We start from the raw sequence: 26795 nt of genomic DNA on the forward strand, positions 1-26795 counted from the left end.
GTGTCAATTCTAACTCAGCACCTTCCCCAAAATGCCATGCCACACTGTGGTCACATCGGATCAGCCCTTGCTTGGTCTTCCAGTCTTAGCTGTACGAGTCAGAAGCCATAGCCCTTTAGTCTGCTGAATTGCTGTATTGAGTAAAACAGTCTTTGTTCTTAAGAATGAGGGGAGAATGAAAACTGGGATCTGTCAGTGTTTTTTCTCTTCCCTGCATTCCAAGATGAAGCAGCGGCAATAAGTTTATTTTCAGAAGGATCGGGCATTTGCTATCAGCCACAGCCTCTCTTTCCTTGTTATTCATTCACAGGGAGACTAAAAAGTCCTGGTTCCAAACCAGAATCTATGAGTGGGATCCCTGCTTTCAGTTCCCAAGCAGAATGATTGGAACCACTGTGTTGGCTTTCATATGCCTGTACCTTGTAAGTAGATCTGAACAAATCCTTTTCTGTTTCATAAATGGGGTGGGGTTAGGGCAGGGGATATTCTTTAAAAGCTAGGTCAAAACTGAATCTCTGTAAATCAAAGAAGAACAATATTTTGACCCCTACCATTTTTACTCCAAGGATACTTTCACCCACATGGCCAATATTACTAATAAATATAATTGAATAATTTATGGAGGCTTCTGGTGATCAATTCTGTGTAAAGAGTCTGCAAGATGCCACTCTATCCTAACAACAAGAAAAACCTGAACAAACTGAAAAATCAATAGTTCTTCTTAAATGCATAAGGAAAGAGAAGTCATGGTGCAAACCATTGCCCCTAAAATTGGAGACAGACAGGTGGGTAGGAGAACCACAATGGAATGGAGCAAATAAAATCTAGCAATGTCTGGAAAGAACTATACACCACAACAAAGTGGGATTTACCTCAGATATGAAAAGGTACAATAGCAAAATTAATGTAATCAATCATATCAGTAACTGAAAGAAGAAAAACCACATGACCATATTAATGGATGCAGAAAAAGCATTTAACAAAATCCAATACCAGTTCATGAGAAAATTTTTCAGCCACCTAGTCATAGAGGGGATCTTTTGCAATATGATAAAGAATATCAACAAACCTACAGCTAACATCATACCTCATGGTGAGAAGTTAGAAGCTTTCCCACCAAGATCAGGAAGAAGGCAAGACTGTTCCCCCTCACTGCCCAACATTAACTTAGGAAATCCTAGCCAAGTAATAAGACAAGAAAAGGAAATAAAAGCTATACTGATTGGGAAGGAAGAAGTTAAAATGTCTTTGTTCACAGATGACATGATTTTGTTTGTAGAAAATCTAAAAGAATCAAACAAAACAACTCCTAAAGGAGCACCTGCCCGGCTCAGTCAGTAGAGCAGGTGACATTTGATCTTGGGGTTTTAAGTTTGAGCCCCACACTGGATGCAGAGATTACTTAAAGTCTTTAAAAAAAAAAAAGCCCAATTCTGGAACTAGTAAGTAGTTATAGCAAGGTTGCAGGGTACAAGGTTAACATACAAAAGTCATTTGCTCTTTTATATATCAGCATTGGACAAGGGGAATTTGAAATTAAAAATACAGTATCGGGGTGCCTGGGTGGCTCAGTGGGTTAAGCCTCTGCCTTTGGCTCAGGTTGTGATCTCAGGGTCCTGGGATCGAGCCCCACATAGGGCTCTCTGCTCAGCAGGGAGCCTGCTCCCCCTACCCCCCACCTGCCTCTCTGCTTACTTGTGATCTCTGTCAAATAAATCAATAAAATCTTTTAAAAAAATACAATATCATTTACATTAGCAGCCCCCTAAGAGAAATACTTACATGTAAATCTAATAAAAATATGTACAAGATCTATATGAGGAAAACTACAAACCTATGTTGAAAGGAATCAAATAAATACATGGAGATATATTCTATATTCATGTTTGGAAAGACTTAATATTGTCAAGGTATCAGTACTTCTCAAATTGGTCTATATATATCAGGATTGGTCTATACTGGAATTCAGTTGCAATCTCAATCAGAATCCCAGGGAGTTAGGTTGTGTACATTGACAAAGTGGTTCTGAGGTTTTCAGGGAGAGGCAAAAGACTCATAATAGTCAACACAATTTTAAAGGAGAAGAAGAAAGCTGAAGGACTGACACTATTCAATTTCAAGACTTATTGCAAAGCCGCGCTAATCATGACACTGCAGTGTTGGCAAAAGAATAGACAAACGAATCAGTGGACAGAATAGAGAGCTAAGAAATAGACCAACATAAATTTAGTCAGTTTATCTTGGACAAAAGGGCGAAGGCAATACAATGGGGCAAAGGTTTTCTTTTTTCTATTGAAGATTTTTATTTATTTATTTGACAGACAGATCACAAGTAGGCAGAGAGGCAGGCAGAGAGAGAGAGACGAGGAAGCAGGCTCCCTGCAGAGCAGACAGCCCGATGTGGGGCTCAATCCCAGGATCCTGGGATCATGACCTGTGCTGAAGGCAGAGGCTTTAACCCACTGAGCCACCCAGGTGCCCCCAAAGATTTTCTTTTTAATAAATGATGCTGGAAAAACTGGACATCTGCATGCAAAAAAAAAAAATCTAGACACAGACCTTCATAAATATTAACTTAAAATGGATCACAGACCTAAACGTCAAATGCAAAACTATGGAACTCCTAGAAGGTAAAATAGGAGAAAATCTAGTTGACCTTGGGTTTGATGATGACTTTTAATTTTTTAAATGAAATGAAATTTATTATTGCTATTATTTTTGGCATTATCAAGCATTTATTTGAGGGACTGAATAAGTGTGAATTTATGTATTTATGTATGTATGTATTTTTATTTCAAAGATTTTTATTTATTTATTTGACAGACAGATCACAAGTAGGCAGAGAGGCAGGCAGAGAGAGAGGAGGAAGCAGGTTCCCTGCTGAGCAGAGAGCCCAATGCGGGCCTCGATCCCAGGACCCTGAGATCATGACCTGAGCCGAAGGCAGAGGCTTTAACCCACTGAGCCACCCAGGCACCCTGTATTTTTATTTTAATTCCAGTATAGTTAACATATTATTTCAGATATACTGTATAGTGATTCAACTATTCTATATATCACCCAGTGCTCATCACAACAAGTGCACTCCTATTCCCCTTCACTATTTCGCCCATCCCTCCACCCATCTCCCCTCTGGTAACCATCAGTTTGTTCTCTACATTGAAATGGTGATGATTTTTTAGATATGACACCAAAGACACAGTCCATGGAAGGCTGATAAGGTGGGCTTCACTAAAATAAAAACATTTTTACTCTGCAAAAGACCTTGTCCAGAAAGCAAAAAGACAAGCCACATTGGGAGAAAATATTTGCAAAAGACACATCTGAGAAAGTCTGTTATTCAAAATATATAGAGAGTACTTAAAATTCAATAAGAAGAAAATAAATAACCATGATAGAAAATGGACCAAAACCTTAATAGTCACCTCCCAGAGAAGATAGACAGATGGCAAATAAGTGTTTGAAAACATGCTCTACAGGATATGTCCTCAGGAAAATGCAAATTGAAACAACAATGAGATACCACTACACACCTATTAGAATGGCAAAAATTCAAGACACTGACAACATCAAATACAGATAAGGGTGTGGAGCAACAGGAATCTCATTCATTGCTGGTGGAAATAAAAATGGTATGGCCACTTTGCAAGATATTTTGGTGAGTTCTGATAAACTACACGAACTCTTACCATGTGATCCAGCAATCACTTCCTTGGTATTTACCCACATGCACTAAAAACTTAATGTCCACACAAAACCCTACACATTGATGTTTATAGCAGCCTGATACATGATTGCTAAAATATGAAAGTGACCAAGAACCCTTCAGTAGGTGAATGGATAAATAGTTTTTGGAATATCCAGACAATGGGATTCAATTCAGCAATAAAGTGAAATGACTTATCAAGTCATGAAAAGTCATGGAAGAAACTTATTAGATGCTTATTAGTAAGTGAAAGATGCCAATTTGAAAATGTCACGCAATGTATGATTCATACACACAATGTATGAATTTTGGAAGGCAAAATTATGGAGACAGTAAAAGACCAGTGGGTTCCACGTGTTGGGAAGAGGGAGGGATGAATAGGCAGAACACAAAAGACTTTTGAGGCAGTGGAAACACTTTGTATGATACTATTATGGTAGATACATGTCATCAAAAGTTTGTTGAAATCCATAGAATGTGCGACACCAGGAGTGAACCCTAGTGTTAACTATGGGGTATGGGTAATAATCATGTTTCAGCTTAGGTATATTATTTAAGTTTGCTTTCTCAACAACCAAAAAATTTAAATGTTGGCATAATTTTGATTTTGATATTTTATTAAGCACAGGATCAAAACATTTCATGTGGTCATAGTTACCTGAGGTAAAATGTTTGAGTCAAAAGTGGGGTCAACCTGGAGAGATAGAAATAGCAAGACCAAATTGTCTTCTGGATGATACCTATATATATATTAATCCTGTGATTGAGTTTTTTTTTTTTTTTAAGATTTTATTTATTTATTTGTCAGGCATAGAGGGAGAGCGAGCAAGTGAGCACAGGCAGACAGAGAGGCAGGCAGAGGCAGAGGGAGAAGCAGGCTCCCTGCCGAGCAAGGAGCCCGATGCGGGACTCGATCCCAGGACGCTGGGATCATGACCTGAGCCGAAGGCAGCCGCTTAACCAACTGAGCCACCCAGGCGTCCCTGTGATTGAGTTTTAAATGAATGTGTTAGATAATGCTGAAGTACCACATAAACCTCTGAATTTCAGTGACTTAACACTATATATATTTTTGCCCATGTAACAATGCTGAGTGGGTGGGGTTCAGGTCTGGAGGGCAGCGGTCCTCTGCATGTTACTCCATAACCCAGATTCTTCTGTCGTGTTCCTCATTATCTCCAAGAACCCTCACCATCTGCATCCAGTCAGCAAAAGGGGGAGGTGCATGGAGAAATGCATGTGGAAGGTTTTCAAAGACCTGTGTGGACTGGCACACATTCCTTCCATTCCTCTTCTGGGGTAAGAACCATGTCATGGTGGCCACATCTAACTGAAGGGAGTCTGGGAAAGGTAGTCCAGCTTTGTGCCCAAAGGGGAGAATGGATTTTAATGGACAACTGGAGCTCTCCACAATGTGAATAACTAACTTGAAGTTACTGTGTTCCTTAAGTCTTTGGTGGCTGTCTACTGAATGCCAAGCACCATGCTAAGATGGAAGGCTATTTAAAACGAGAAAACTCTATGGGGCACCTGGGTGGCTTAGTGGATTAAAGCCTCTGCCTTCGGCTCAGGTCATGATCTCAGGGTCCTGGGATCAAGCCCTGGGGTCATGGAAGAGAGAAGACAGCGGATTCATCAGTCTTGGCCTAGGAGAGGCCCATGGTCTAAGAGAAGGGGATACGATGTGGTCTGAAGTACTTGCCATGTAAAGAGAGAAAAAAGGTGAAAGTGCTCTGAAAGCTGAGTGAATTATCCTAGATTGAGACACTGCCTGAAGATGGTAACATTTGGAGCAGCACATTCAAAGGCAAATAAAATCTGGTTGATGAAGTAAAATGGTAGTAGGAACTCTAGAAGCTTTGGTATGATGGTAGGCATGGAGCCCTGGAACCATGATGACAAGATGATGGGAGTGAGCACGTGTGACCTGCGTATAGGAACCAGCAGCTTCTCTAACATGGTTACCACCAAGACACCAGAAGGACAGTGAGTGGTGAGAGATACAGATGGAATTGTCCCCAAGGTCACTCCTTAGTTACAGGTAGGCATTCATTTCACTTGGATGTAATCAATGTTTGAAGAGTTCCTTGAGCCCTTGTGGGACCTAGTCTTGTGTGCTATCAGGTGAAAATAGTTTGGGCTGACTCCAAAGAAGTCCTCAAAGAAGTCAAAGTCCTGCTCATGTTGGATAGCCACTGTCCAGAATCTATTTCAGATGAGTTTTGAGCTTGTTTTGACCTCAAAACCAAAGAGAGGGCTATATGTTATTCATTTACTAGGCTGGACTTGGGTGTGACATTGAAATGTTTGCTGTTTGTACCAGTTCATTGTCATTGAGTTCTGCATGTTCGTGTACGTGAGAGATGAGCTGGATGTGTTTGAGGGGGAGCTGGAGAGCTACATCGCCTCCGTGAACCAGACGGGGACCCTGACCCCAGTCAGTCTGCAAGTGAAAGAGCTGATGAGCGTCTCCGAAGGTAAAACCACCACACCTCCTTTGTTGGGAAAGTGTGGGAAACTGGGAGAAGGACTTGGAACTCGCAGCAGGTGCACCCCTGGGATAATTATAGTTGTAGCATTGCTATTATCTGCATGAGGTGCCTGGTTTGGGAGACAAGTGGGTTACAACTGGTCTATGCCTCCCTGGGTGACTGGAAGGCCAGTGGGGTTGGGATCCGGGCCATTCTGTTAAAATCTGTTTGGGGCTGAATTAAACATGCCCTGAGAATTTTCTCATTTTCAAGATTTTATTTATTTATTTGGTGGACAGAGATCACAAGAAGGCAGAGAGCCAGGCAGAGAGGGGAGGGAAGCAGGCTCCCTGCTGAGCAGAGAGCTGCCTGAGCCAAAGGCAGAGGCTTAACCCACTGAGCCACCCAGGTGCCCCATAGAATTTTCTCATTTTAGTATATGTGCTGCCGAAGCGAGCACGAGTTTTCTCATTTTAAATAGCCTATTTTGTTTTGATGCCAGTGGGAACAATTAAATCATCATCTCTTTTTCACTTTGGAAAAAATAAAACAGCAAGTCATGGCTTTTCGTTAGGGTTATATGGAAATTTTATTTCTGCTGTTCATATGTAGTTTCTGGTTTGTGCGGACTGCTGTGACAAATTGCTGTAGACTGGGTAGTAGAAACAAACACTTACTCATTCCCCAGTTCTGGAGCCCGAGGAGTTCAAGGTGCCAGCAGGTCTGGTGTCTGATGAGAGCCTGCTTCCTAATTTTGTATCCTCAGTGCTGGAGAGTAGGGAGAGGAAGCCAGCTCTCTCCTTTCTCTTCTTATAATGACACTAATCCCCAAAGCCACAACTCGACCTGCCATCATGCTGGGATTAGGGTCTTGACATATGAGTCTGTCCATAGCAGTCACTTCACCTTAAGATACCAGCTGTCTTTGAAAACGACATTGTCTTGTCTTCAGCTTCCTCATCTTTAAAGATTTTATTTATTTATTTGACAGACAGAGATCACAAGTAGGCAAAGAGGCAGGCAGAAAGAGAGAGAGAGAGGAAGAAGTAGTCTCCCTGCTAAGCAGAGAGCCCAATGCGGGGCTCGATCCCAGGACTCTGGGATCATGACCTGAGCCGAAGGCAGAGGCTTAACCCACTGAGCCACCCAGGCGCCCCAGCTTCCTCATCTTTAAATGGGGGCTTGGAACAGGGTGGGAAGTGGTTTCCAAAAACCTCAGTAGCATCGAAATTTAATGGTCATAAATTACCAAATGTTCCTAAAGTTGTGAAACAGATGTTGTAAATGATATTTTTACTTAATCTGGTAGAGTACGGCATCCAGAAGGAAACAGATCTCCTGTGAATTATTTGAGGGAAATTCTCTTTCATACACATGGCATGGAAAGTTACTTTCACGGGAGCACTGGGGTACCACCCCTTCCAAACCAACATACTTCACTGTTGCCCTTGAACATTCCCATTCATCTTTAATGTAGGGTCATGCTCAGGCTGAGGAGTCCTTGAGTACCAAGCTCAGCAAGCCTGGTCTAATCTTTAAGTTCAGTCATACTGATTTTAAGTCATAGTTTTGAAAGCTTACATTTCCCCCCCTCCTCTGGGAAAGTTTGTAATGCCAACCTCGGTTACTCACTCTGGGTGAACCCGGAGTACATATATCACCATATTCACTCGTGTTTTACCCCCTCTTCCACGTATTTCTCTCATGTTTAGATACTCTGAGAGTCAAAACATAAAATTTTCGCTCCATCTTGATCTTTTTCGGCTTTAACACCGCTGTCCCCTGGCCGAGAGAGACTTTTAGGTTTCATCTTTGAAGATAAATATTCATCTTTGGGATGATAAACATTAAATGAATAGTGTGCCGTCAGCCATGCTCTCGCTGCTGGCTGGAGTAAGTCTGCATTCGCTCTGCTCATGGCCAGACGCCTCCCATCCTTTCCTTCAAGGCTCCCTGTGCCCCTGGGGGTGAGATTTATGGGGGTTTACCTGCATCCTTTGTGATGGTTGAGGTTTGGGATATAGCCCTTGCCTAATCCTGGTGATGCTGGGACAGAAACACATTTAAAACTTGGAAGAAATGGAAATCAGCTTTCTTTTTCCTTCTTTTTTTTTTTTTTCATTTTATTTTATTTTATTTCTTTTCAGTGTTCCAAGATTCATTGTTTATGCACCACACCCAGTGCTCCATGCAATACTTGCCCTCCATAATACCCACCACCATGCTCACCCAACCTCCCAACCCCCTCCGCTCTAAAACCCTCAGTTTGTTTCTCAGAGTCCACAGTCCCTAATGGTTTGCCTCCCTCTCCGATTTCCCCATGTCCTCCGTGATACTCCTTCTGCTCCACAAGTGAGTGAAACCATATGACAGTTGGCTCTCTCTGCTTGACTTATTTCACTCAGCATAATCTCTCCCAGTCCCGGCCATGCTGATACAAAAGTTGGGTATTCATCCTTTCTGATAGAGGCATAATACTCCATTGTATATAAAGAAGACCACATCTTCTTTATCCATTTGTCTGTTGAAGGGCATCTTGGTTCTTTCCACAGTTTGGCAACTGTGGTCATTTTTGCTATGAACATTGGGGTACAGAAGGCCCTTCTTTTCACTACATTTGTATCTTTGGGGTAAATACTCAGTAGTGCAATTGCAGGGTCATAGGGAAGCTCTATTTTTAATTTCTTGAGGAATCTCCACACTATTCTCCAAAGTGGCTGCACCAACTTGCAGCATTCCCACCAACCAGTGTAAGAGAGTTCCCCTTTCTCCACATCCTCTCCAACACTTATTGTTTACTGTCTAGTTAATTTTGGCCATTCTAACTGGTGTAAGATGGTATCTCAATGTGGTTTTGAAACACATTGCAAATTGCATCATTAACTGATGGCTAATGATGATGAACATTTTTTCTTAGGTGTCTGTTAGCCATTTGTATGTCTTCCTTGGATAAGGGTCTTCTCATGTTTTCTGCCCATTTTTTGACGTGATTATCTGTTTTGTGTGTGTTGAGTTTGAGGAGTTCTTTATAGATCTTTCCAAAGATATAACTCACACACCTCACAATCCATCCACTTAAAGTACAGTTTAGTGGTTTTAGTATATTCTCAGCCATCACTGTAGTGTGACCAATCACCACAATCAAATGTGGAACGTTTTCATCACCTTAAAAAGAAATCATAATCATTTGCAATCTCTTCTCATTTCCCCTCAACATTCCTAGTCCTAAGTTACCACTGTTTTCTGGCTCTGTGGATTTGGCTCTTCTGGACTTCTTATATAAATGGAATCCCACAATACAATGGTCTTTTAAAATTTTATTTTATTTATTTATTTGACAGACAGAGATCATAAGTAGGCAGAGAGGCAGGCAGAGAGAGAGAGGAGGAAGCAGGCTTCCTGCTGAGCAGAGAGCCCGACATGGGGCTCGATCCCAGGACCCTGAGATCATGACCTGAGCCAAAGGCAGAGGCTTTAACCCACTGAGCCACCCAGGAGCCCCTACAATGGTCTTTTTTGACTGGCCTCTCTCACGTAGCACATGTTTACAAAGTTCATCTATGTCATGGCATGCAACCAAACTTCATTATTTTTTATTGCCTGAGTTTATTCTGTTGTATGAATATACCACATTGTGTTGATCCAATTATTGGTTGATGGAAATCTGGGTTGTTTCAACTTTCTGGCTATTATGAGCAATATTTCTGTGAACATTCATCTCCAAGATTTTCATATATTTTCATATGTCTTGGATATATACCTAGGAGTGGAATTCTGGATCCTATGGTAACTATGTTTAACCTTTCAAGGAATTGCCAGACTATTTTCAGAAGCACCTGCCTCACTGTATATTACCACCAGCGATGTATCAGCGATCTAGTTTCTCTATATCTTCACCAACACATGTTGATATGTTTTTTGTTTTTTAATAAGAGCAATCTAGGAAGTGTGAAATGGCATCTTATTGTGGTTTTGATTTCTCTGATGTCTAAGGATGTTGACTGGGGTGGGACTGGAGGAGGTTGGCCATTTGTACATCTTCTGTTTATCTCCATGGAGATTCTTTGCCTATTTCTAAATTATCACTGAGCTGTAAGAATTCTTTTATGTTACACATAAATCCCTTCAAAGAGATACAATTTGCAAGAATTTTTCTCTCAGTCTGTGGGTTGCTTTTTCTCTTTTTTGACAGTGTCCTTTGAAACACAGATGGTTTTAATTTTGATGGAGTTCAGCATAGTCATTTTTCTTTCATCACATGTGTGCATCTAAGAAAACATTGCCTAACTTGAGGTCATAAAGATTTATTCTCCTATTTCCTTTAGAGACTTGTACAATTTTAGCTTTTACATTTAAACCTATCATCCCCTTTTAAGTTAATTTTTGTATATGCTGTGAGGTAAGATTCTCACTTTGTTTGTTGATTTCCGTATGAATATCAGTTACCCCGGTGCTGTTTGTGGAAAAACATATTCTTTCCCCATTGAATTGTCTTTTTTATCCGTGTTGAAAGTATGCTGATGGTGAGGAATTACTTCTGGATTCTCAGGTTATCACACTGATCTGTTTATCCTCCAGGCAGTACCACACTGTCCTCATTACTGTAGCTTTGTAGTAAGTTTAAAATCAAGAAATGGGAGTCCTGAAATTTTCTTATTCCTTTTCAAGATTATATTGCCTATTCTAGGTCTCTTCATTTTCATATGAATTTTAAGATTAGCTTGTCGATTTACGCAAAATTGGCATTGGAATTTTGAGGATTAGATTGAGTCTTTAGATCGGTTCAGGGAGTATTGCCATGTTAGCAGAGAACCTCCTGTATAGGAACACAGCATGTCTTTCCATGGATCAAAATCTTCTTTAATTTCTTTCAATAGTCTTTTGTAGTTTCCAGGGTACAGGTTGCATACTTCTTCTGTTTATTCTTAAGTGTTTTATTCTTTTTGATACTAATGCAAACATATTTTCATTTTGTTCATTGCCAGTGCCTAGAAATACAGTTGGTTTTTATATATTTGTTTTGTGTCCTACAAGCTTGCTGAACTTGTTTATTAATGAGTTTAATCTTTTTTGTTTGTTCATTCCATAGAATTTTTAAAATATAAGAACATGTTACCGGTGAACAGAGGTAGTTTTATTTTTTCCTTTGCAGACTGGCTGCATTTTTTTTTTGCCCAATTTCCCTGGCTAGACCCTCCAGTACGAAATTGGCAAGAGTGGACATTGATTCTCTTATACCTGAACTTAGGGGGAAAACCAATCAGTCCTTTGCTGTTAAGCATGGTGTTAGCGGTGGGTTGTTTTTTGTTTGTTTGTTTTGTTTTGTTTTGTTTGCAAATACTCTATATCATCTTGAGGAAGTTCTCTTCTATTTCTACTCTGTGAAGTCTTTTTCATTATGAAGAGGTGTTGGATGTTTTTAAAATGGTTTTTGGCCCGACTGATAAACGGCTTGTCTGGAAGCTTCTCAATGTACACACCATTCCCCTTCCCTGTTTCTCCCCCCCGCCCCACCTTGCTCCCAAGCACACAGGATCACGTGAAAGCAGATTAGATACAACATATTAAAAACTTGCCGAAAGAGGGACGAAAGATGTCAGTCAAGACCTCTTGACTCCAATTACCCTTGCTCAGGATTGCTTTTTACCGGGGATGGCAAAGAGAAGTCAACTACGAGTCATTCTACAAGGGCTGGAGGTGACTGGGGTGTGTACACTCCTTCATTTTCTCTTCCCATTACACACTGTAGATGAAAAATCTTAATATCAAAGGAGAAGGCTTGTGCGAGAAGTAAAGCATAGCAAGGGCGTGTGTGTGTGTCTGAAATGAGACAGAAATAGAAGAAATAGAAGCAAAACTTTGTGTACACAAGAAATGTGTTAAAGGAAGTAAAACGTATCACCCAGCCCTTTCTGATGTGAACAGCTGTATTTTGAAAATAATGTTTCTGGCTCATCTTCTCAGGCCTCTCCCATGACTTCTTCTGTTTCAGGAGTCTGGCTGGTGACCATCTTGCCCGCCTCCCTCACGTGCGTGAGCTATCTGTTCCACATATTGGCCTGTTACCGGTAAGAGGGCTCTGGGAGTCACTGGTGTGTCTTCAGCTCGAACTTTCTAGAAATTCCCGAGTAGTGACTGCAGTGCCCGAATTGGAACCAGGAATGTATATGCCATCTAGGAATAGCCACATTTATTGGTTGTAAAACAGAAAGCCCCAAATCAAAAAAAATCTATTGATCTGAGTTTCTGCTATAAGCTTGACATTGTGCTTAGAATATTTTGATTTTCAGGGGCACCTGGGTGGCTCAGCTGATCAAGCAGCCATCTCTTGGTTTCAGCCCAGGTCATGATCTCAGGGTTCTGGGATCGAGCCCCAGCAGTGGGGGAGTCTGCTTCCCTCCTTCTCTGTCTCCCTTTGCTCCTCCCCTGACATGCATACATGATCTTTCTCTCTCTCTCTCTCCCTCCCTCAAATAAATAAATAAATAAATCTTTTTTGAAAAAAGAATTCTTTTGATTTTCACCACAACCTGAGAGGCACTTCCATCTCTGTTCTAACAGCTGAGAAGGCTGAGATAAAAGACAAAAGAACTCAGCCGTGCCATTAGCAGCTGGCCATGTCTTCTGCCCTGAGATGCCTTATCATGTCTTGTACGCTCAGCATCTCTGTTGGGGCTCAGACTTGCCCTGCTCCCCAGGACTAACCACAGTGGGTTCCTAGAAGCTGCATATGGCTCAGGGAGTACCAAAGCAGATCAGGTCAAGGACACCGGGTGCACGAGTCTTTAGAAGAGCAGGGCAGGAGGAGGGGATGGCCTTGAATATGTAGTGAGCATTTCACTGCAGACAGTGGTTGAATTTTAAGTATCCGTCTTCTCTCCTCTCTCTCTGTCTGACTCTCAATATCTCTCTGTCTTTCAGTTCTTCCCTCCCCCGACCTAAATCTCTAAGTCACATGCAGTCACAGGAGGCCCAGGGCCATCGCTTACTGCCTCCCCTTCCCCAGAGAATCCTGCCTTTACAGCCTCCCCATCTGGCTGCCCAAAGTGTGGGTCTCTTGCAGATGGCAGGCAAGTAAGTACTCTCCTGGTACAAAGAGGCCCCAGCTCTCCATCCCAGCCCTAGCTTGCTCCCTCTCTCTGCTTTCTTGTCCCCGGATCCTGTGGGTGGACTGGACACTGCCACTCTCCCCTGCCCGCCCCCCCCCCATGCAGGGATATGGCCTGCAGGGTGCCTGGGAGATGATCACTGAGACATTGGACCACAACCAGCCACAACCACCTTTTAGAGCTGTTTGTGCTGACATGGGTAGAGGGCACAGGGGTGGGAGGCCTTATTCTTGTCCAGGCTGGCCCCTCCCTCCCATTCCATGTGGACTGATGACCCCCATCCTGTCTGCTTTACAGGACCATGGGGCAAAGGAAATAGTGGATAAGAAAACGCTACAACCAGATAGTACTAGCACTGTGCTCGTATTTTTCTTTTAGAATTAGTCTAATCTCTTTTTTTAAAAAAAGTTATAAAAATATTTAATGTAAAATCCTTCTCCCATTCAGATCCCAGTTTGTTGCCCCAGAGCTAAGCATTATTCTTTTTCTGTATCCTTCCAGAAATTGTCTGGTGCCTCGTGCAAGTATATCTGTGTTTGTATTCCTGGTGGCGTGCTCTACTCCAGGCTGCCAAGCTGAGACAATGAAGCTCACAGATGCAATTTTGAATTTTCTAATAGACACTAACTTTTAACCTTAAAAAGTTAAGAAAAGAGATGAAAATAATTTAATATATTTTATGGAACCTAACAGAACCCCAAACCATCTTTTTGTCGTGTAATAAATACACAAACTTTTTTTCAAGATTTTATTGATTTATTTGACAGAGAGAGATTCAGTGAGAGAGGGAACACAAGCATGGGCAGAGGGAAAGGGAGAAGCTGGCTCCCCTCTGAGCAGGAAGCCTAATGTGGGGCTCGATCCCAGGACCCTGGGATCATGACCTGAACTGAAGCCAGATGCTTAACAACTGAGCCACCCAGATGCCCCAAGTATGCAAACTATTAATGACATGTTTACATTCTTTATTTCATACTGAGTCTTCCCAATTTAGTGGACATAAAATTGCAAAACATCCTGGAAAATGCTGGAGATAGGATGTTAGGAAAAAGGCAGGACACAGATGAGAATGCACCATGAACATAACCATTACCAACCTAATCTTTACTCAAAGGGCCAGGCTGAGAGCAGTTTGCAGGGGTGCTGGGAGCATGAGGGGCTGTGGTCCCTTTTTCAGTTTCCTTTATGTTGTTATAAGGTGGACCTATCATTAAATATGGGTTCCCATTATTACCTATTTTGAAATATTATTACATAAATAGTACATATTCATCACAGAACAAATAAGAAAACAGAGCAAATTGAAAAAAATAAAAGCCGCACACAGAGAGTCTCAACTTCCACATTTAGTCACCATGAAGACTAGGTAACTACACATTATTTTTACAAACTATATGAAGATTTTTAAATCATCAGGGAAACACATAACTGTGTTAAGACCACAGTGAGGCATCACCTCACATCGGTTCAAATGGCTAGTTTAGTCCCCAAACCACAAGAAGTAGCCAGTATGCGCGAGGATGTGGTGAAAATGAAGCTTTCGTGTACTGTTGATGGGGATGCAAATTGTGCAGCCACTGTGGAAAACAGCATGGAAGTCCCTCGAAAAAGTCAAAATAGAACTTCTGATCAGATGATCTAACAACTTCATTCCTGGGTATTTATGGGAAGAAAACAAAAACCGTATTTTGGACACATATTTGCACCCCCATGTTTATTGCCACATTATTTACAATATTCAAGATATGAAAATAACCTAGGTGTCCGCTGATGGATGGAAGGGGCAAAGAAGATGCGACACACACACACACACACACACACACATATAGTGGAATACCATTCAGACATAAAAACGAATGAAATCTTGCCATTTGCAGAACGTGGATAGACCTTAAAAGGTGTTACGCTTAGTGAAGTCAGACAGGAAAGGATAAATATTATATGATCTCACTTATATGTGGAATCTAAAACAAAACAAAAATCCAAGCTCACAGATGCAAAGGACAGATGTGAGGTTGTCAGAGGTGGGGTTGGGGGGTGGGTGAAGGGACTCAGAAGGTATAAGCTTCCAGTTTTAGAATAAATATCATGGGGATGTAATACACAGCCTGGCGGCTCTAGGTAATAGTGCTCTGCTGCAGATTTACAAGCTGGGGAGTATAGATCTTAAAAACTCTCATCACAAGAAAAAAATCTTATAACTATGCAAGATGATGGATGTTAACTAGACTCATCACAGTGACCATTTTGCAATATATACTTAAATCATTATGTTGTACGCTTGAACCTAATATAATGTTACATGTCAACTATATCTCAATTTAAAAAGTATTTTGAAAGTATCTTTAAGTCTGACGAGAACGTCCCAGGAGCTGTGGTCAACACAGGGAAGCCGAGCCGGCCACCATCTCCCTCCACTGGCTTTTCTGTCTACATCTCTTGAGCTCGAAGTGCATAAACAGCCATGGTCATGAACGTTCCTGATTTCCCACTTTTTTCTCTAGAAAGCACATGAAGCGGTTGTGGGCAGGAAAGAAACACTTTCTCCCTTTGAAGTTCCATAATCCTTCCTCGGCGGAGAGTGTGGTGAGTTCTCTGAGGCCTCTCTCTGCTCTGAGACCGAGGGGTTGGCCGAATCCTGGTGTCCTGTGGCTGGGACGGGGGCAGCAGCCTCTGGGAGGAAGAGCCCGGACGGGGAGACCATGGGCCTCACTTCTGCTGCTGGGTGAGCCATCTGGCCCTTGGTCTCCTCTTCTGTAAAATGATGACAGTCACGACACCTGTCTTGGTGTGTGGATCGGTGAACCTCAGATGAGGCGGGGATGCTTGACCCATGTGTTGGAGGCGAGCAGTCTTTTCTCCCCTCTGAGACCCTTTTTCTTTTTAAATCCCAGGTGGCCATTGCAAGGTACTCTGGCTGGCAAATAGCCTACATGCTGTGGGGTAAGTGTCTTCACGTGACCTGTTGTAGTTCAACACCCACTCCCCAGGCGCCTGCAGAGTCCTGGCTGTGGGTAGAGAGAAGAGAGGTCGTCCCAGGCAGAAGACACAGTGCAAGCATGCTGGAGGGGGCACTTCAGGGAGGGCCAGGTATGACCGGGTCACGAAGGGCCTCGGGTGACCGTGCGTTCCCTTGGCCCCCAGGCTACCTCATCATCCATGTGGTGCAGAGCCTCTGTGGCATGCTGATCATGTACAGCCTGGTGTTGCCTGTCGTCCACAACCAGGGCCTGGAGATGCTCCAAGGACTGGGCATTGGGACGTAAGTGCTGGGCGGGCTCTCTGTCTGTACTTGGGGCCTTGGAGCATCTATTTAAATTGCCCCCTCCCTGTTGGGATCTCACTAATTCCTGGATGCACATTCTCAGCTCTGACCCAAGGATGGGCCAAAATAGCAACTCATCACCATGGGAACCTTATGGTTCACAGAATGTTTGTATTCTCGCTGGTCAGTGGGGGTGCTCACAGTTGTGTCTGTGGGGGAGACACATGTGTCCATTTAATAGCTGGGAAGATTGAGGTTCAGGGAGGTGACATGAGAGTCAGATCAGTATAGTGTAAGGAGAGAGGAGAAAACCTGAACTTAGGTTCTTGATCAGCTGTGTGACCCTGGGTGAACTGCTTCTCTGAGCCTCAGTTTACCCCTGCGGAAGGTAAAAGTGAAGGTTGACATTACTGAGAATTCACTGTGCATCTTTTGTCTTAAGAACCCTTGGAATGTTGAGTCTCATATTAAGGCCCATTTTTCACACAAGGAAGCAGAGGCACAGAGGCCTCACCAGTATGTCCAAGGAGGGGAAGAGACAGGGTTGGGAGCTAGCCACCTGAAGCCGAGGCCCCATTTAAGCGCCCCACACGGCTGCTTGGGGAAGCAAACTCAGGACGTGGCCCTCTCTGGAAACTCCTGCTCTGAGCTCTTTGGTTCCGTTCTCCCCTAGAGCCGCGTGGGAGGCTGGGCAGAGCCTGCTTGTCCACTCTCGGGGCCTTCATGAACTCTCAAAAAACCCCATCCTTTTCTTTGATCTCCATGCTGTTAAACAGGCAGCTTAGGGGTCGCATGTCATTAAATCCTGAACTTCCGGTCTGGAAGTCCATGGTCACAAGACCTGACCATGCGGCTTTGAGAAAGCCGTCCGCCCTTCGTGAGCCTGTTTTCTCATCAGACAGTGGGTGTGAGAAGGCTCTGGAGGCATAAAGCACAGAGCCGGGGCTCCTGTTGTCCCAGCAGGTTGGCCGGTCCCTGTCCTCTCTGTCACCGGGCACCAGAGGGGGGCTTGGACAAGGCCACCTCAGGACTGTCTCACCCTGTGTTTCAGCCTCACCATAGCCATCGTCCTGGGTCTCATGGTCCTGCAGGTGTGGATCGCCGCCACCTTCTTCCTGCAGCCGAAGATGAGTGCAGCTGACAGGCAGAAGCCCTTGGCGCTCAACAACAGGTGGGGTAAAGAAGGGATGGGGATCGGAAGCTTGGACTTCAGCAGCCTCTCGTTCCTTCCTCTTCGCCCTTGGCAGGTTCCTGGGCGGACAGCGCTCTCCCTGAGAGGGCGAGGGGCAGTGGCTCGGGAGCAGCCTCTGGGACCCAACTGCCTGAGTCCAAATCCTGGCTCCACCCCTTTTGGGCGATGGCACTGTATGTGGCCTTCCAGAACACCCATGAATGGTAGTTTCCTCATTTTACAAATAATTGCGCACCTCAGAGAGGCATTTGGAGCATGAACTGTGTTCCATTATGCACTTAGAACAATAGTGCCTGGTCCGAGGTGATCCTTCGTAGTTCACTCATTCAAAGCCCTTCACTCAGGGAGGAAACAAAGCCAGCACTAAGGATACAGAGGTATCCCTCCATGACCTGCTTGCAGAAGCTCTCCATCCACAGGGGCCAGCAGACACAGACACATGGCAACAACTCCGGGGTGGGGGGTGGTTGGTAACAGCCTCATGAGAGCAAGGCAGGTAATGGAGAAAGAGAGACAGAAATGGTTCATTCAATGGCAAGTGGGGCGTTTGAGCTGAATGCAGTAGGCTGGTGGGATTCCGGTGGGTAACGCTGAGGAGAGTGCGTGGCCAGCAGCCCTCGTGGTCCAGATGGAGGCAGCTGGCCACGAAAGGGCAAGACGTGTTGAGAGAACAGTGAGAATTCAATATGGCAACCATGCAGTGGCCTTGGATGGTGAGGGGTGGGTACAGAGTGATGACCCCAGGAAGACCCCTCCTAGAGATGGCCCAGACATCCAGGATGCCCGAGTTGGGGCCTTATCCCACCCACAGGCAACAGGAAACCACCCAATCCGGTGGTCATCTAGGAAGTTTCCCCTGGAGGACTTGGAACAGTTCCAGCAGGGAAAGGGGGAGGGAAGCAGGTCATTATGACAATGGACAGTGGGAAAGCCACAACCTCTGCTGTAACCACAAAGCCAGCTGTGGCCACATGAGATTTCTTGTGGTACAGGAAACCTTAAAACCCAAGGATCCCATGAAACATCACAGCTACCATTGACAACCTGCACTGTATCTGAGCTCATCCCCAGACCAGTGCTGTGTGGCTGGGACCATCATGTCACACGGCTAGGAGACGGGAGCTGCAGGGTTTGACCCCAGGCCTGGGGCCCTGAGCCAGCATGCACAGCCACCTCCTCCTGCTCAAAGCCTGCTGCCCCTCTGCCTGCTTCTGTTTGCAGGAAAGCATTCCACAACTTCAACTACTTTCTGTTCTTCTACAACGTACTGCTGGGCCTGGGCGCTTGTCTCTCCAGGCTGCTCATCAGTTGCGTCCTGGGCACGTGGCTGATCGCACGCATCGACAGGACCATCATGCAGAATGGCTATGAGGGGGTGGACATGGGTGAGTGGCTGATCCCTGGTGGCTATGCATTGAGTCGGGGGCGGGGGGCCAGGGGGGCGCTGCTCTTGCAGCTTTCTGGAAGCCGCCAGCCGGTCGGGTCCTGGAGGCCTGGACTTCACACCCTCCTCCTGCCCAGAGCTCAGCTTTCATGGAGGCTCTAACGCTGAGCAGAAAAAAAGCATTCAGCCTAATAGTCAGAAGAGAATTCAGGCTAGTGAAACAGCTGCATATTTGACAGACCTTCCCGGTATCATGGAGAGCGGTAGGAAGTACTAGAACTCCATCTGAACAGTTAGAAGGTAACTAATTTACTCAAACATTTTGAGGAAGAATACTCATAGAATTAACAGTGTCATTAGCTGGAAACATAGTTAAGAAAATGGTCTGTCCTCTTGAAAAGACTCCCAAATCAAGCCATTTCTGTAGAGCAAAAATCGTCTTGGTTTTCTTTCTGACCTGTGTCCATTCATTCACTCCCCCATTGCTTGTATGCCTGGCAGCCTCTCCATACAAGCCACGGCGTTCCTCCCGCTTTCGACTTGGGTCTCTGCAAAAGGGATGGATTAGAACGATAGCCTGAGAGCCCTTCCAGCTCTTTGTGCCTGATTTTCTAGAATCTCAGTGAAAACAGCACTGTTGAGGAACAGCGTGGCACAGGCTCTTGCGTCCCGGGACAGGACAGAGGGCGTGCTGCCCGGCCTGACTAGCCATGTGCGTTTCAGGGTTCAGTGCCTGGATTGGCATGCTCTACGTGGATCATTATCATACCAACCCTGTGCTCGTCAGCTTCTGTAACATCCTGATCACAGGGCACAGGGAGAGGAAGCTGCAGCGGGCCATCAAATACTGGTGCCTAAATCAGTCGACAGGTAAGCCTCCTTTTTGAACCTATGCTGGGGTTGGACAACAGGCAATGAGGACCCTAAGGCTTCTCTGGGAGCCCCGATGACATGGCCCAGCTTCCCCCTTCCTCCATACTCTGTGCCTTGGGGAGCCTTTTACTGAGGAGACCAGGAGGCTTAGCACACGGCCAGCCTGGCCTGGGGACCCTGGAGGCCTGGTGTCCTTGTCCTTCTAAGTGGGCTCCTCCCATAGTCCCAGGAAGGAGCCCTAGTTCTGCTGTCTGTGTCCTCCAGTCCCTTTGTTTGAGACCCCACCCATATCCCAAGCTTCAGGCCAGACACCGTCCAAGATGGGGCTCGGTTTGGTTACACCAAGCTCTTCTGGCTACTATTTTCTGCTCCCTTGAGGGTCAAGACTGTCTACCCCACCCCTCCCACCCTTATTACTCTGCTCTGCCTTCTGCTGGGAAGCCCACCACTTAGCCACGTCTCGTGAGCACTGGTCTGGACTATGTTCATCACTGTTCCCAACTGCAGACATCCGGCTCTGGCAGAGTCTCACATCCCTCCAGCCGCCCTCATGTCCCCAGAAGTCCCCGTCCAGCTCCTTCTCCTGAACCCCACACCTACCAGCCAGCTTCTCCTAGAGCTTCTGAGAAAAGAGACAAGCTGCCCCGTCCCCCAAGTCTGTCTGCTCTGGTTCACTCCTAGGTCCCCGGATTTCAGCCAGGTCCAGGACAAGGTGGTTCCTGCTGCAGACCCTGGTCAACAACCCCAGACTCGTCATGCTCAGAAAGGCAAGACCAGGTCACGGCTCCCGGGACTTTACCCAGATCCTGCTGACGTGCTCAGAGAGCTGACAGTAACCTCCGATGTTGCTGCAAGGCCATTCCAGCACAACTGCCCCTGAGACGGGGCCCAGGCTCCCAGCTGCTGTCCCCCGCAGTGTGAGGGGATGCAGTCACTGTCATGGGACAGCACGTGGGCTGAACCACGAAGTCTCAGGTCTAATAATCCAGTCCCTTGGTAAAAAGATCAAGAACTAAAGAGAATTTCTGTTGAACAGTCTTTTCTCAAAAATGATTTCCACTATCCATGGTTAGGAGGTAGTGCTGGGGATTTCTGTATGGACAAGCACAGATAGATCTTTGTGAAGAAAGTGGTAAAATGTCTACACCAGGAGAACTTAACTGTTTAAAACCATTTCTCTCTAGAAGAAAGTGTGGCCTTAATCCAACAGGATCCTCATTGCTTCCCCCTTTCCAGGCCTTGTGGTGGTGGGAGAGATGCAGACAGGGCCTAAGCAGGGGGTGCGTAGGGGCATTCTGGGGGTCAGGAGAGAGGCAGGAGGCCGGTTCCGCGTCTCTGTACACTCGGAAACCCTCCAATTCCATCCAGATCCTACCTATCCTCAGAGACGGGTGTAAATAGCTCCCCCTCAGGAAGTGGGACTTACCCCACCCACCAGATGGATGGGTCTCCCACGTCTCTGTTATAAAACTCCCAGGGAGTGTCCTGCCTGGGGCAGGAGTGGGGGCTCTGATTCCCGCCCCCCCAAACCCCTACAATACTCCCACTGCAGTGAGTTTTCGAGAGATAATCACCTCATTCCTTTTCTGGAGGTTGATCTGGTTCCCCCGGGAGGCAGACAGCCAGGGTCCATCAGAAAGAGGCCCCCTAGCCCATAACTGGCCTCCCTTACCCACCCCTTCTCAGGATGCACTACTGCCGGGGCCCTCCAGGGGGCAGGGCATGCACAGATAACAAGACCGGGACCTTGGCCAGGCTCTGGGCCCCAGAGAAGGGGGGAGGTGAGAGTTGAAGCTCAGGGATGAGCTAGCACACCCACTCTGATGACAGACAGGGAGACTAAGGTCTCAGGCAGGAAGTGACTGCCGGGCCACTTATGTGTCTCCTGACTTGGAGGAACCCCACATCTCTCTCCCCAATGTGGGCATCTCCTGAAGGAGAGGCTGAGTCCCACTCGGGCAGCTTTGCTGTGGGGCAGCTCCAAGAACCATGACATGAGGTTTACATGGTGCCTCCATTCAGTCCTCCCTAAGAGGAGCATGAAACCCCAGCATGAGAGAGGCCTGTCGGGTGCTCTGACCTCAGGACTCAGTAGGCAGCTCTCTCCTCCCAAACCCTGTGATCCTGGCCCTGCTGTCCTGCCCGCAGGTTGTCTGGCTTCCAGATAATCCTGCATTGCAAGGTCAGTGAGAAATATGCCAAGGAAGGGGAACATCAGGGTGGGAGTGGGGATGAGCTCTGGCTCTCAGGTGCCCCCAGAGACTGTCCCCTGAAAATGCCTCAGCCTCCACCCCAGGGTTCCCATGGGGAGCCCCCTCAGTTCTCTTCCTGTTGCCCTCTAAGAACACCAGATCCCTACTAGTCCCCTCTCAGGGCCTGCTTCTGGCAATCCCTGGGTATGTGGTCCTGGGTCCCAGTCACTGCTAATGGGGGGTTTCCGACACTGTGGTGACGGGAGGTGGAGCTGGAGGGGGAAGGCTCCACCCCCTTGGTGTGGAGTCCTCTGTTTAGGAGGCCCCTCTCCGCTGACCCTGGGCCCCGCTCCCCACAGGGGTCCTCACTTTCTGCTGCTGCCTCTTGTGGGCTTTCTGGGGGATCATCCACAGTGGCAGACTCGGAGATCCCCTCCTGCTAAGTCAAGGACAAGGTCAGTGAGACCATTGTCCCCTCATCCCATTTCTTCCAAGATTCCCTCATACTGTGGACAACTGACCTATGTCCATGACTACCAGTGCTACTCTGTCTTCTAGAGTGCTCTGATTTTGGAGCAGTCCCGGCTCCGTACTCACCTAATATGTGGCCTTGGGCCTGAGCCCTGGCCTCCTGGGCCTGTTTCCTCATCGGAAGAGTGTGAGGAGAACTCCCAGGGTCTCCAAGGACTCAGGGTCATATTACTATCATCATTGCTCCCCCCTCACACCTCAGCACATTCCTCTCATCCCTTCAACCTTATCACTACCAGGTCCTGTGGGGCCTGCACCACGGGATCATCACCTTCCACCTTCCAGATGAGGAGAGAGAGCCCCAGAAAGGGGCAGTGATTCTCTCAAAGGCCTACAGAGGAGAAGCCACTCCCATCTCCAGGCAGAGGCTGTGCCTAAGCTTCCTTTCCCTCAGCCTGGCCCCGTCACTGACCAGAGTCCTGTCCTCTGGGCTGTCAGTTTGAGTCCTGACCCCCAGCTCCATCCAAGCTGTGGATGAAGAGGGATAGGGGTCTTGGGAGCCTGGCTGAGTGGCTCCTGCTTGCCCAAGCCCGCCGGGATTTCTGCCACCCATGCTGGGCCTGCAGCCACACCGAAGGCTTTGTCTCTCCAAGATGACCCTCAGGACATTGTCCTGCACAGCTGTCTTCCTTCTTCCATTCAGAAAGCGGCTGCTGAGGTGCCATCTCTGGCTGACGGGGGAGGGAGTGACCAGAGCATAATGTGGGAACACCTTGCTTTCTCTGTTTGAAGCTTCTGACTTCCATTCAGGAAGGATCCACAAAGAATCCACCCGTTCCCCAAACTCTTAGAAGGGGTCTGGGACATCTGGGACATATGTCAGCTAGACACCAAGATGAGACTCCTGACTGACTGACTGGCAGTGATGCTTGAGGAAGTCACAGAGGCACAGCTACAGGTCCCTGGTGCCGGCCATCTGCACCCAAGCCTAGGCAGCCATTTGTGCATCCAGCCCGTGGGATTCCCCTGCAGCTCCCACCCTGGTGCAGGCAGACTCCTCTTGGAGATGAATCCTGGAGGATCAGCATGTGTCTGGCTTTCTGAGGACAGGTTTGGCTTATTTAGGGAAGAAAGGAACCTCCACCGCCCCCAAGAGCCTGGAGGAAGCTAAGTGCCAGGTGGATGGACCAGCATGGAAGCCGGACTCCTGCTAATTCTCCCAGCTCAGAGACCCCTTCTGGAACAGCCCAGCTGCCACCACTGTATCCCATGACCAGGGCCTTCTGCCCTGCAAAGTGCCCCCCACCTGCTTATAGACCAAACAGCAGCTTCTTTCTGTTAATGTAGACAAGACTAGAATTTTTCAAAGATGAGAAATAAAACCACACCCTGCCTGGTCCCCCTCCCCACCTCCTCCTCTTCTCCTTCCAGACCTCCGGGGCTCCACTCCACCTGCCCGGTGAGTTGTCTTTGCTACAAAGCTTTTGAAGTTTTCAGGAGCTCTTCCCGAGGGGAAGAGAAAGAACAGAAGGAAGGAAAATTGGGGGAATGATGGGAAAGCTGTGAGTGTCAATACATGTTATTTGAGTACCCAAAAGATCAAAACTGTCCAGATGAGGGTTTCCACTGGTTTCCTCTGAGCTCAAAGGGTTCCATGGGCCTGGGAAGGGGAGCCTTCATACTGGTCTTCATGCTGGAGCTCCCATTCTCATTTCTTCCAATTGTTTTGGACTGGTTTTGGTTCCAACTGGACGTAGAATTTGTTGCTATAAAGTGAACACTTGAAAATCTCCAGTTTGGCCCAGCCCAATCTCTGGCATTGGAAGAAACAGATTCCTGAAGCAGAGCTGGTGGTCTAAGCTTCCAGGGAGGCTGAGAGGCTCCACTCCCAGCTCAATCCCTGTCCCCAAGGTTGGCTGCCTCCCAGAAGGTTCCAGCTGAAGGAAGGGGCAAAGCCAGCCCTGCGGGAGATTCCTCACCCACCCTACTCCTGTGGAGAGAGGCCTCCCATTCTGGAAACTTCTCCCCATGTCTTCTTCAGACAGTGAATGGCACACAGTGAGAAGAAGTTCCTGAGGACCCAGCTTTCCTGGAAAAGGGGGGAGAATGAGCTGTGAGGGGAAGCTCTACTTTCTCTAGCTGAGACTGCCTCACTGTGCCCAGCTGCTCACTGGACCAATGGTTCTGCTTAGGTGAGTTCTATGTAATCCCCCCACCTGCCACCTCTGAGCTCCCCAAGACCTCTGGAGCCCCACGGGTGCCCCCCATGGGTGCCCCCCACGCAATCAGGTGGGTCCACAGGGTGCTGGACCTGGTGGGCTGGAGATCCTGAGGAGGAAAGAATTACTTTTCTATTTTCCCCCTTTAGCTTTAGAATGTATTGTCAAACGTTTAAACTTCACAATTTTGTCATATTATGACTAAGCCTGAGCCTATTTTCACATATTTAAGGCTATTTATATTTCTCTTTCTATAAACTGTGGATTCATGTCTTTTGCCAAATTTCCCACAATGTGTCTGTTCTTTTCCTTATCGGTTTCTAGGAACTCTTTAGTTATGAGGGATGTGAGCCCCTTTGTAATATGAATTGCAAATATTTATTCCCAGTTCATCAATTCTATTAGGACTTTTTTGGTCGGTTTGGTGGTGTTTTTGTTTTTGTTTTTGGTGTGTGTGTTTGCTTGTTTTGCTACATATCATTAAGATGTCATTTCTCCTGAAACTGATGTATAGATTCATAGGGCATCAGTAAAAGTATGTCAGCAGATATCTGGTGGACATTAACTGTACGCTTTCAAAATTTCCATAGAAATATAAGTGACCAAGAATAGTCAAGACAATCTTAAAGAAGATCCAACTTGGAGGGCTTACACTACCAGATGGTAAGCCTTAGTATAAAGCAACAGTAATCTGGGCAGTGAGCTATAATAGTGCAAGGACAGACAGAAGGAGCAACAGACAGAGTCCAGCTGAGACCCATACATACGAACATCTTGTAGATGATAAATGGAGAAAGATAGTCTTCTCAGTAAATGGTCCACGGTCACTGGTTATCTATATGGGAGCAAAATTAATCTTGACTCCTACCCCCAATCCCCATCATAAACAAAATCAATTCCAGGTGGGTTTTAAATCTAAATGTGTCAACTCAAAACAGTAACATTTATAGAAGATAATTTAGGAGAATATTTTCTTTTCTTTTTTTGAAAGATTTTATTTATTTATTTGACAGACAGAGATCACAAGTAGGCAGAGAGGCAGGCAGAGGCGGGGGGTGGGGGTGGGGAAGCAGGCTCCCCACTGAGCAGAGATTCTGATATGGGGCTCGAGGACCCTGGGATCATGACCAGAGCCAAAGCCAGAGGCTTTAACCCACTGAGCCACCTAGGTGCCCTAGGAAAATATTTTCATGACCTGGAGGGCAGGCAAAGATTCCTTAGGACATAAATTACGCTAGCTATAAAGAGAAAAATGAATAAATTGGACCTTATTAAGAATTTCTCTTTACCTTCCAGAGAGTTAGAAGGCTAGAACAGAATGGGAATAAGCATTTGTCATCTATTTATTGGGGGAAAAGCACCAGATAGGATATGTAACTGTATCCTATGAATTAATAAGAGACAACCCACCAGAAAAAAATATGGGCAAAACATTTGATCAGATATTTTTCAGAAATACAACTAAAAGTGTATAAAAGTTTACACGACATCATTACTCACCAAGAAGGTTCAAATTAAAACCACAATGAAACACCACTACACAAACACCAGAGTAGATAAAATAAAAAAACCACTGACAACAGCAAGTATTGAGGAGGATGTGGAGGAACTGGAACTCTTAAACATTGCCGAGGTGGAAACACACACAACCACTTTCAGAAATTTTGGTAGTATCTGCTAAAGAAGGACTTACACCTAGTGATTGGCCCCCAAAGTCTACTCTTTGGTAAATACCCTGTAGAAATGCCTACATACATTCCCCAGGCTAAAGAATGGTCAGGGCAGCCCGACTTGGTAATTTCCTAGACTGGAAACACCCCCCATGGGCATGAAAAATAGAAAGAATAAAATAGGGCATTAAAAAAAATAATGGGATGCTATACAGAAATAAAAATGAACTTACAGCCACATTC

At 45.9% G+C, this 26795-nt stretch overlaps 2 protein-coding genes across 4 annotated transcripts in view; both read left to right on the forward strand.

Annotated features, from left to right (window-relative positions):
* The window catches only part of LOC309846142 (stimulated by retinoic acid gene 6 protein-like), a 49066-nt gene extending 28033 nt beyond the window's left edge, over positions 1 to 21033 (forward strand). For all 3 annotated transcript variants that reach the window (XM_082694936.1, XM_082694937.1, XM_082694938.1), the window contains 10 exons: positions 311 to 422; positions 6030 to 6183; positions 12170 to 12245; positions 15791 to 15872; positions 16181 to 16229; positions 16431 to 16548; positions 17603 to 17722; positions 18965 to 19128; positions 19851 to 19997; positions 20682 to 21033. In XM_082694936.1, the coding sequence (XP_082551062.1) occupies positions 311 to 422; positions 6030 to 6183; positions 12170 to 12245; positions 15791 to 15872; positions 16181 to 16229; positions 16431 to 16548; positions 17603 to 17722; positions 18965 to 19128; positions 19851 to 19997; positions 20682 to 20830 (1171 nt within the window). In that variant the 3' untranslated portion in view covers positions 20831 to 21033. The remainder of the gene's footprint in view (positions 1 to 310; positions 423 to 6029; positions 6184 to 12169; positions 12246 to 15790; positions 15873 to 16180; positions 16230 to 16430; positions 16549 to 17602; positions 17723 to 18964; positions 19129 to 19850; positions 19998 to 20681) is intronic.
* Positions 21034 to 23525: 2492 nt separating this feature from the next.
* Positions 23526 to 26795, forward strand: part of CCDC180 (coiled-coil domain containing 180) — a 68352-nt gene continuing 65082 nt past the window's right edge. The window contains exon 1 of the mRNA XM_082694920.1: positions 23526 to 24855. The gene's annotated coding sequence lies outside the window, so the exon portion shown is untranslated. The remainder of the gene's footprint in view (positions 24856 to 26795) is intronic.

Source organism: Mustela nivalis (assembly GCF_964662115.1).
Source record: "Mustela nivalis genome assembly, chromosome: 13".
NCBI classification, from domain to species: domain Eukaryota; kingdom Metazoa; phylum Chordata; class Mammalia; order Carnivora; family Mustelidae; genus Mustela; species Mustela nivalis.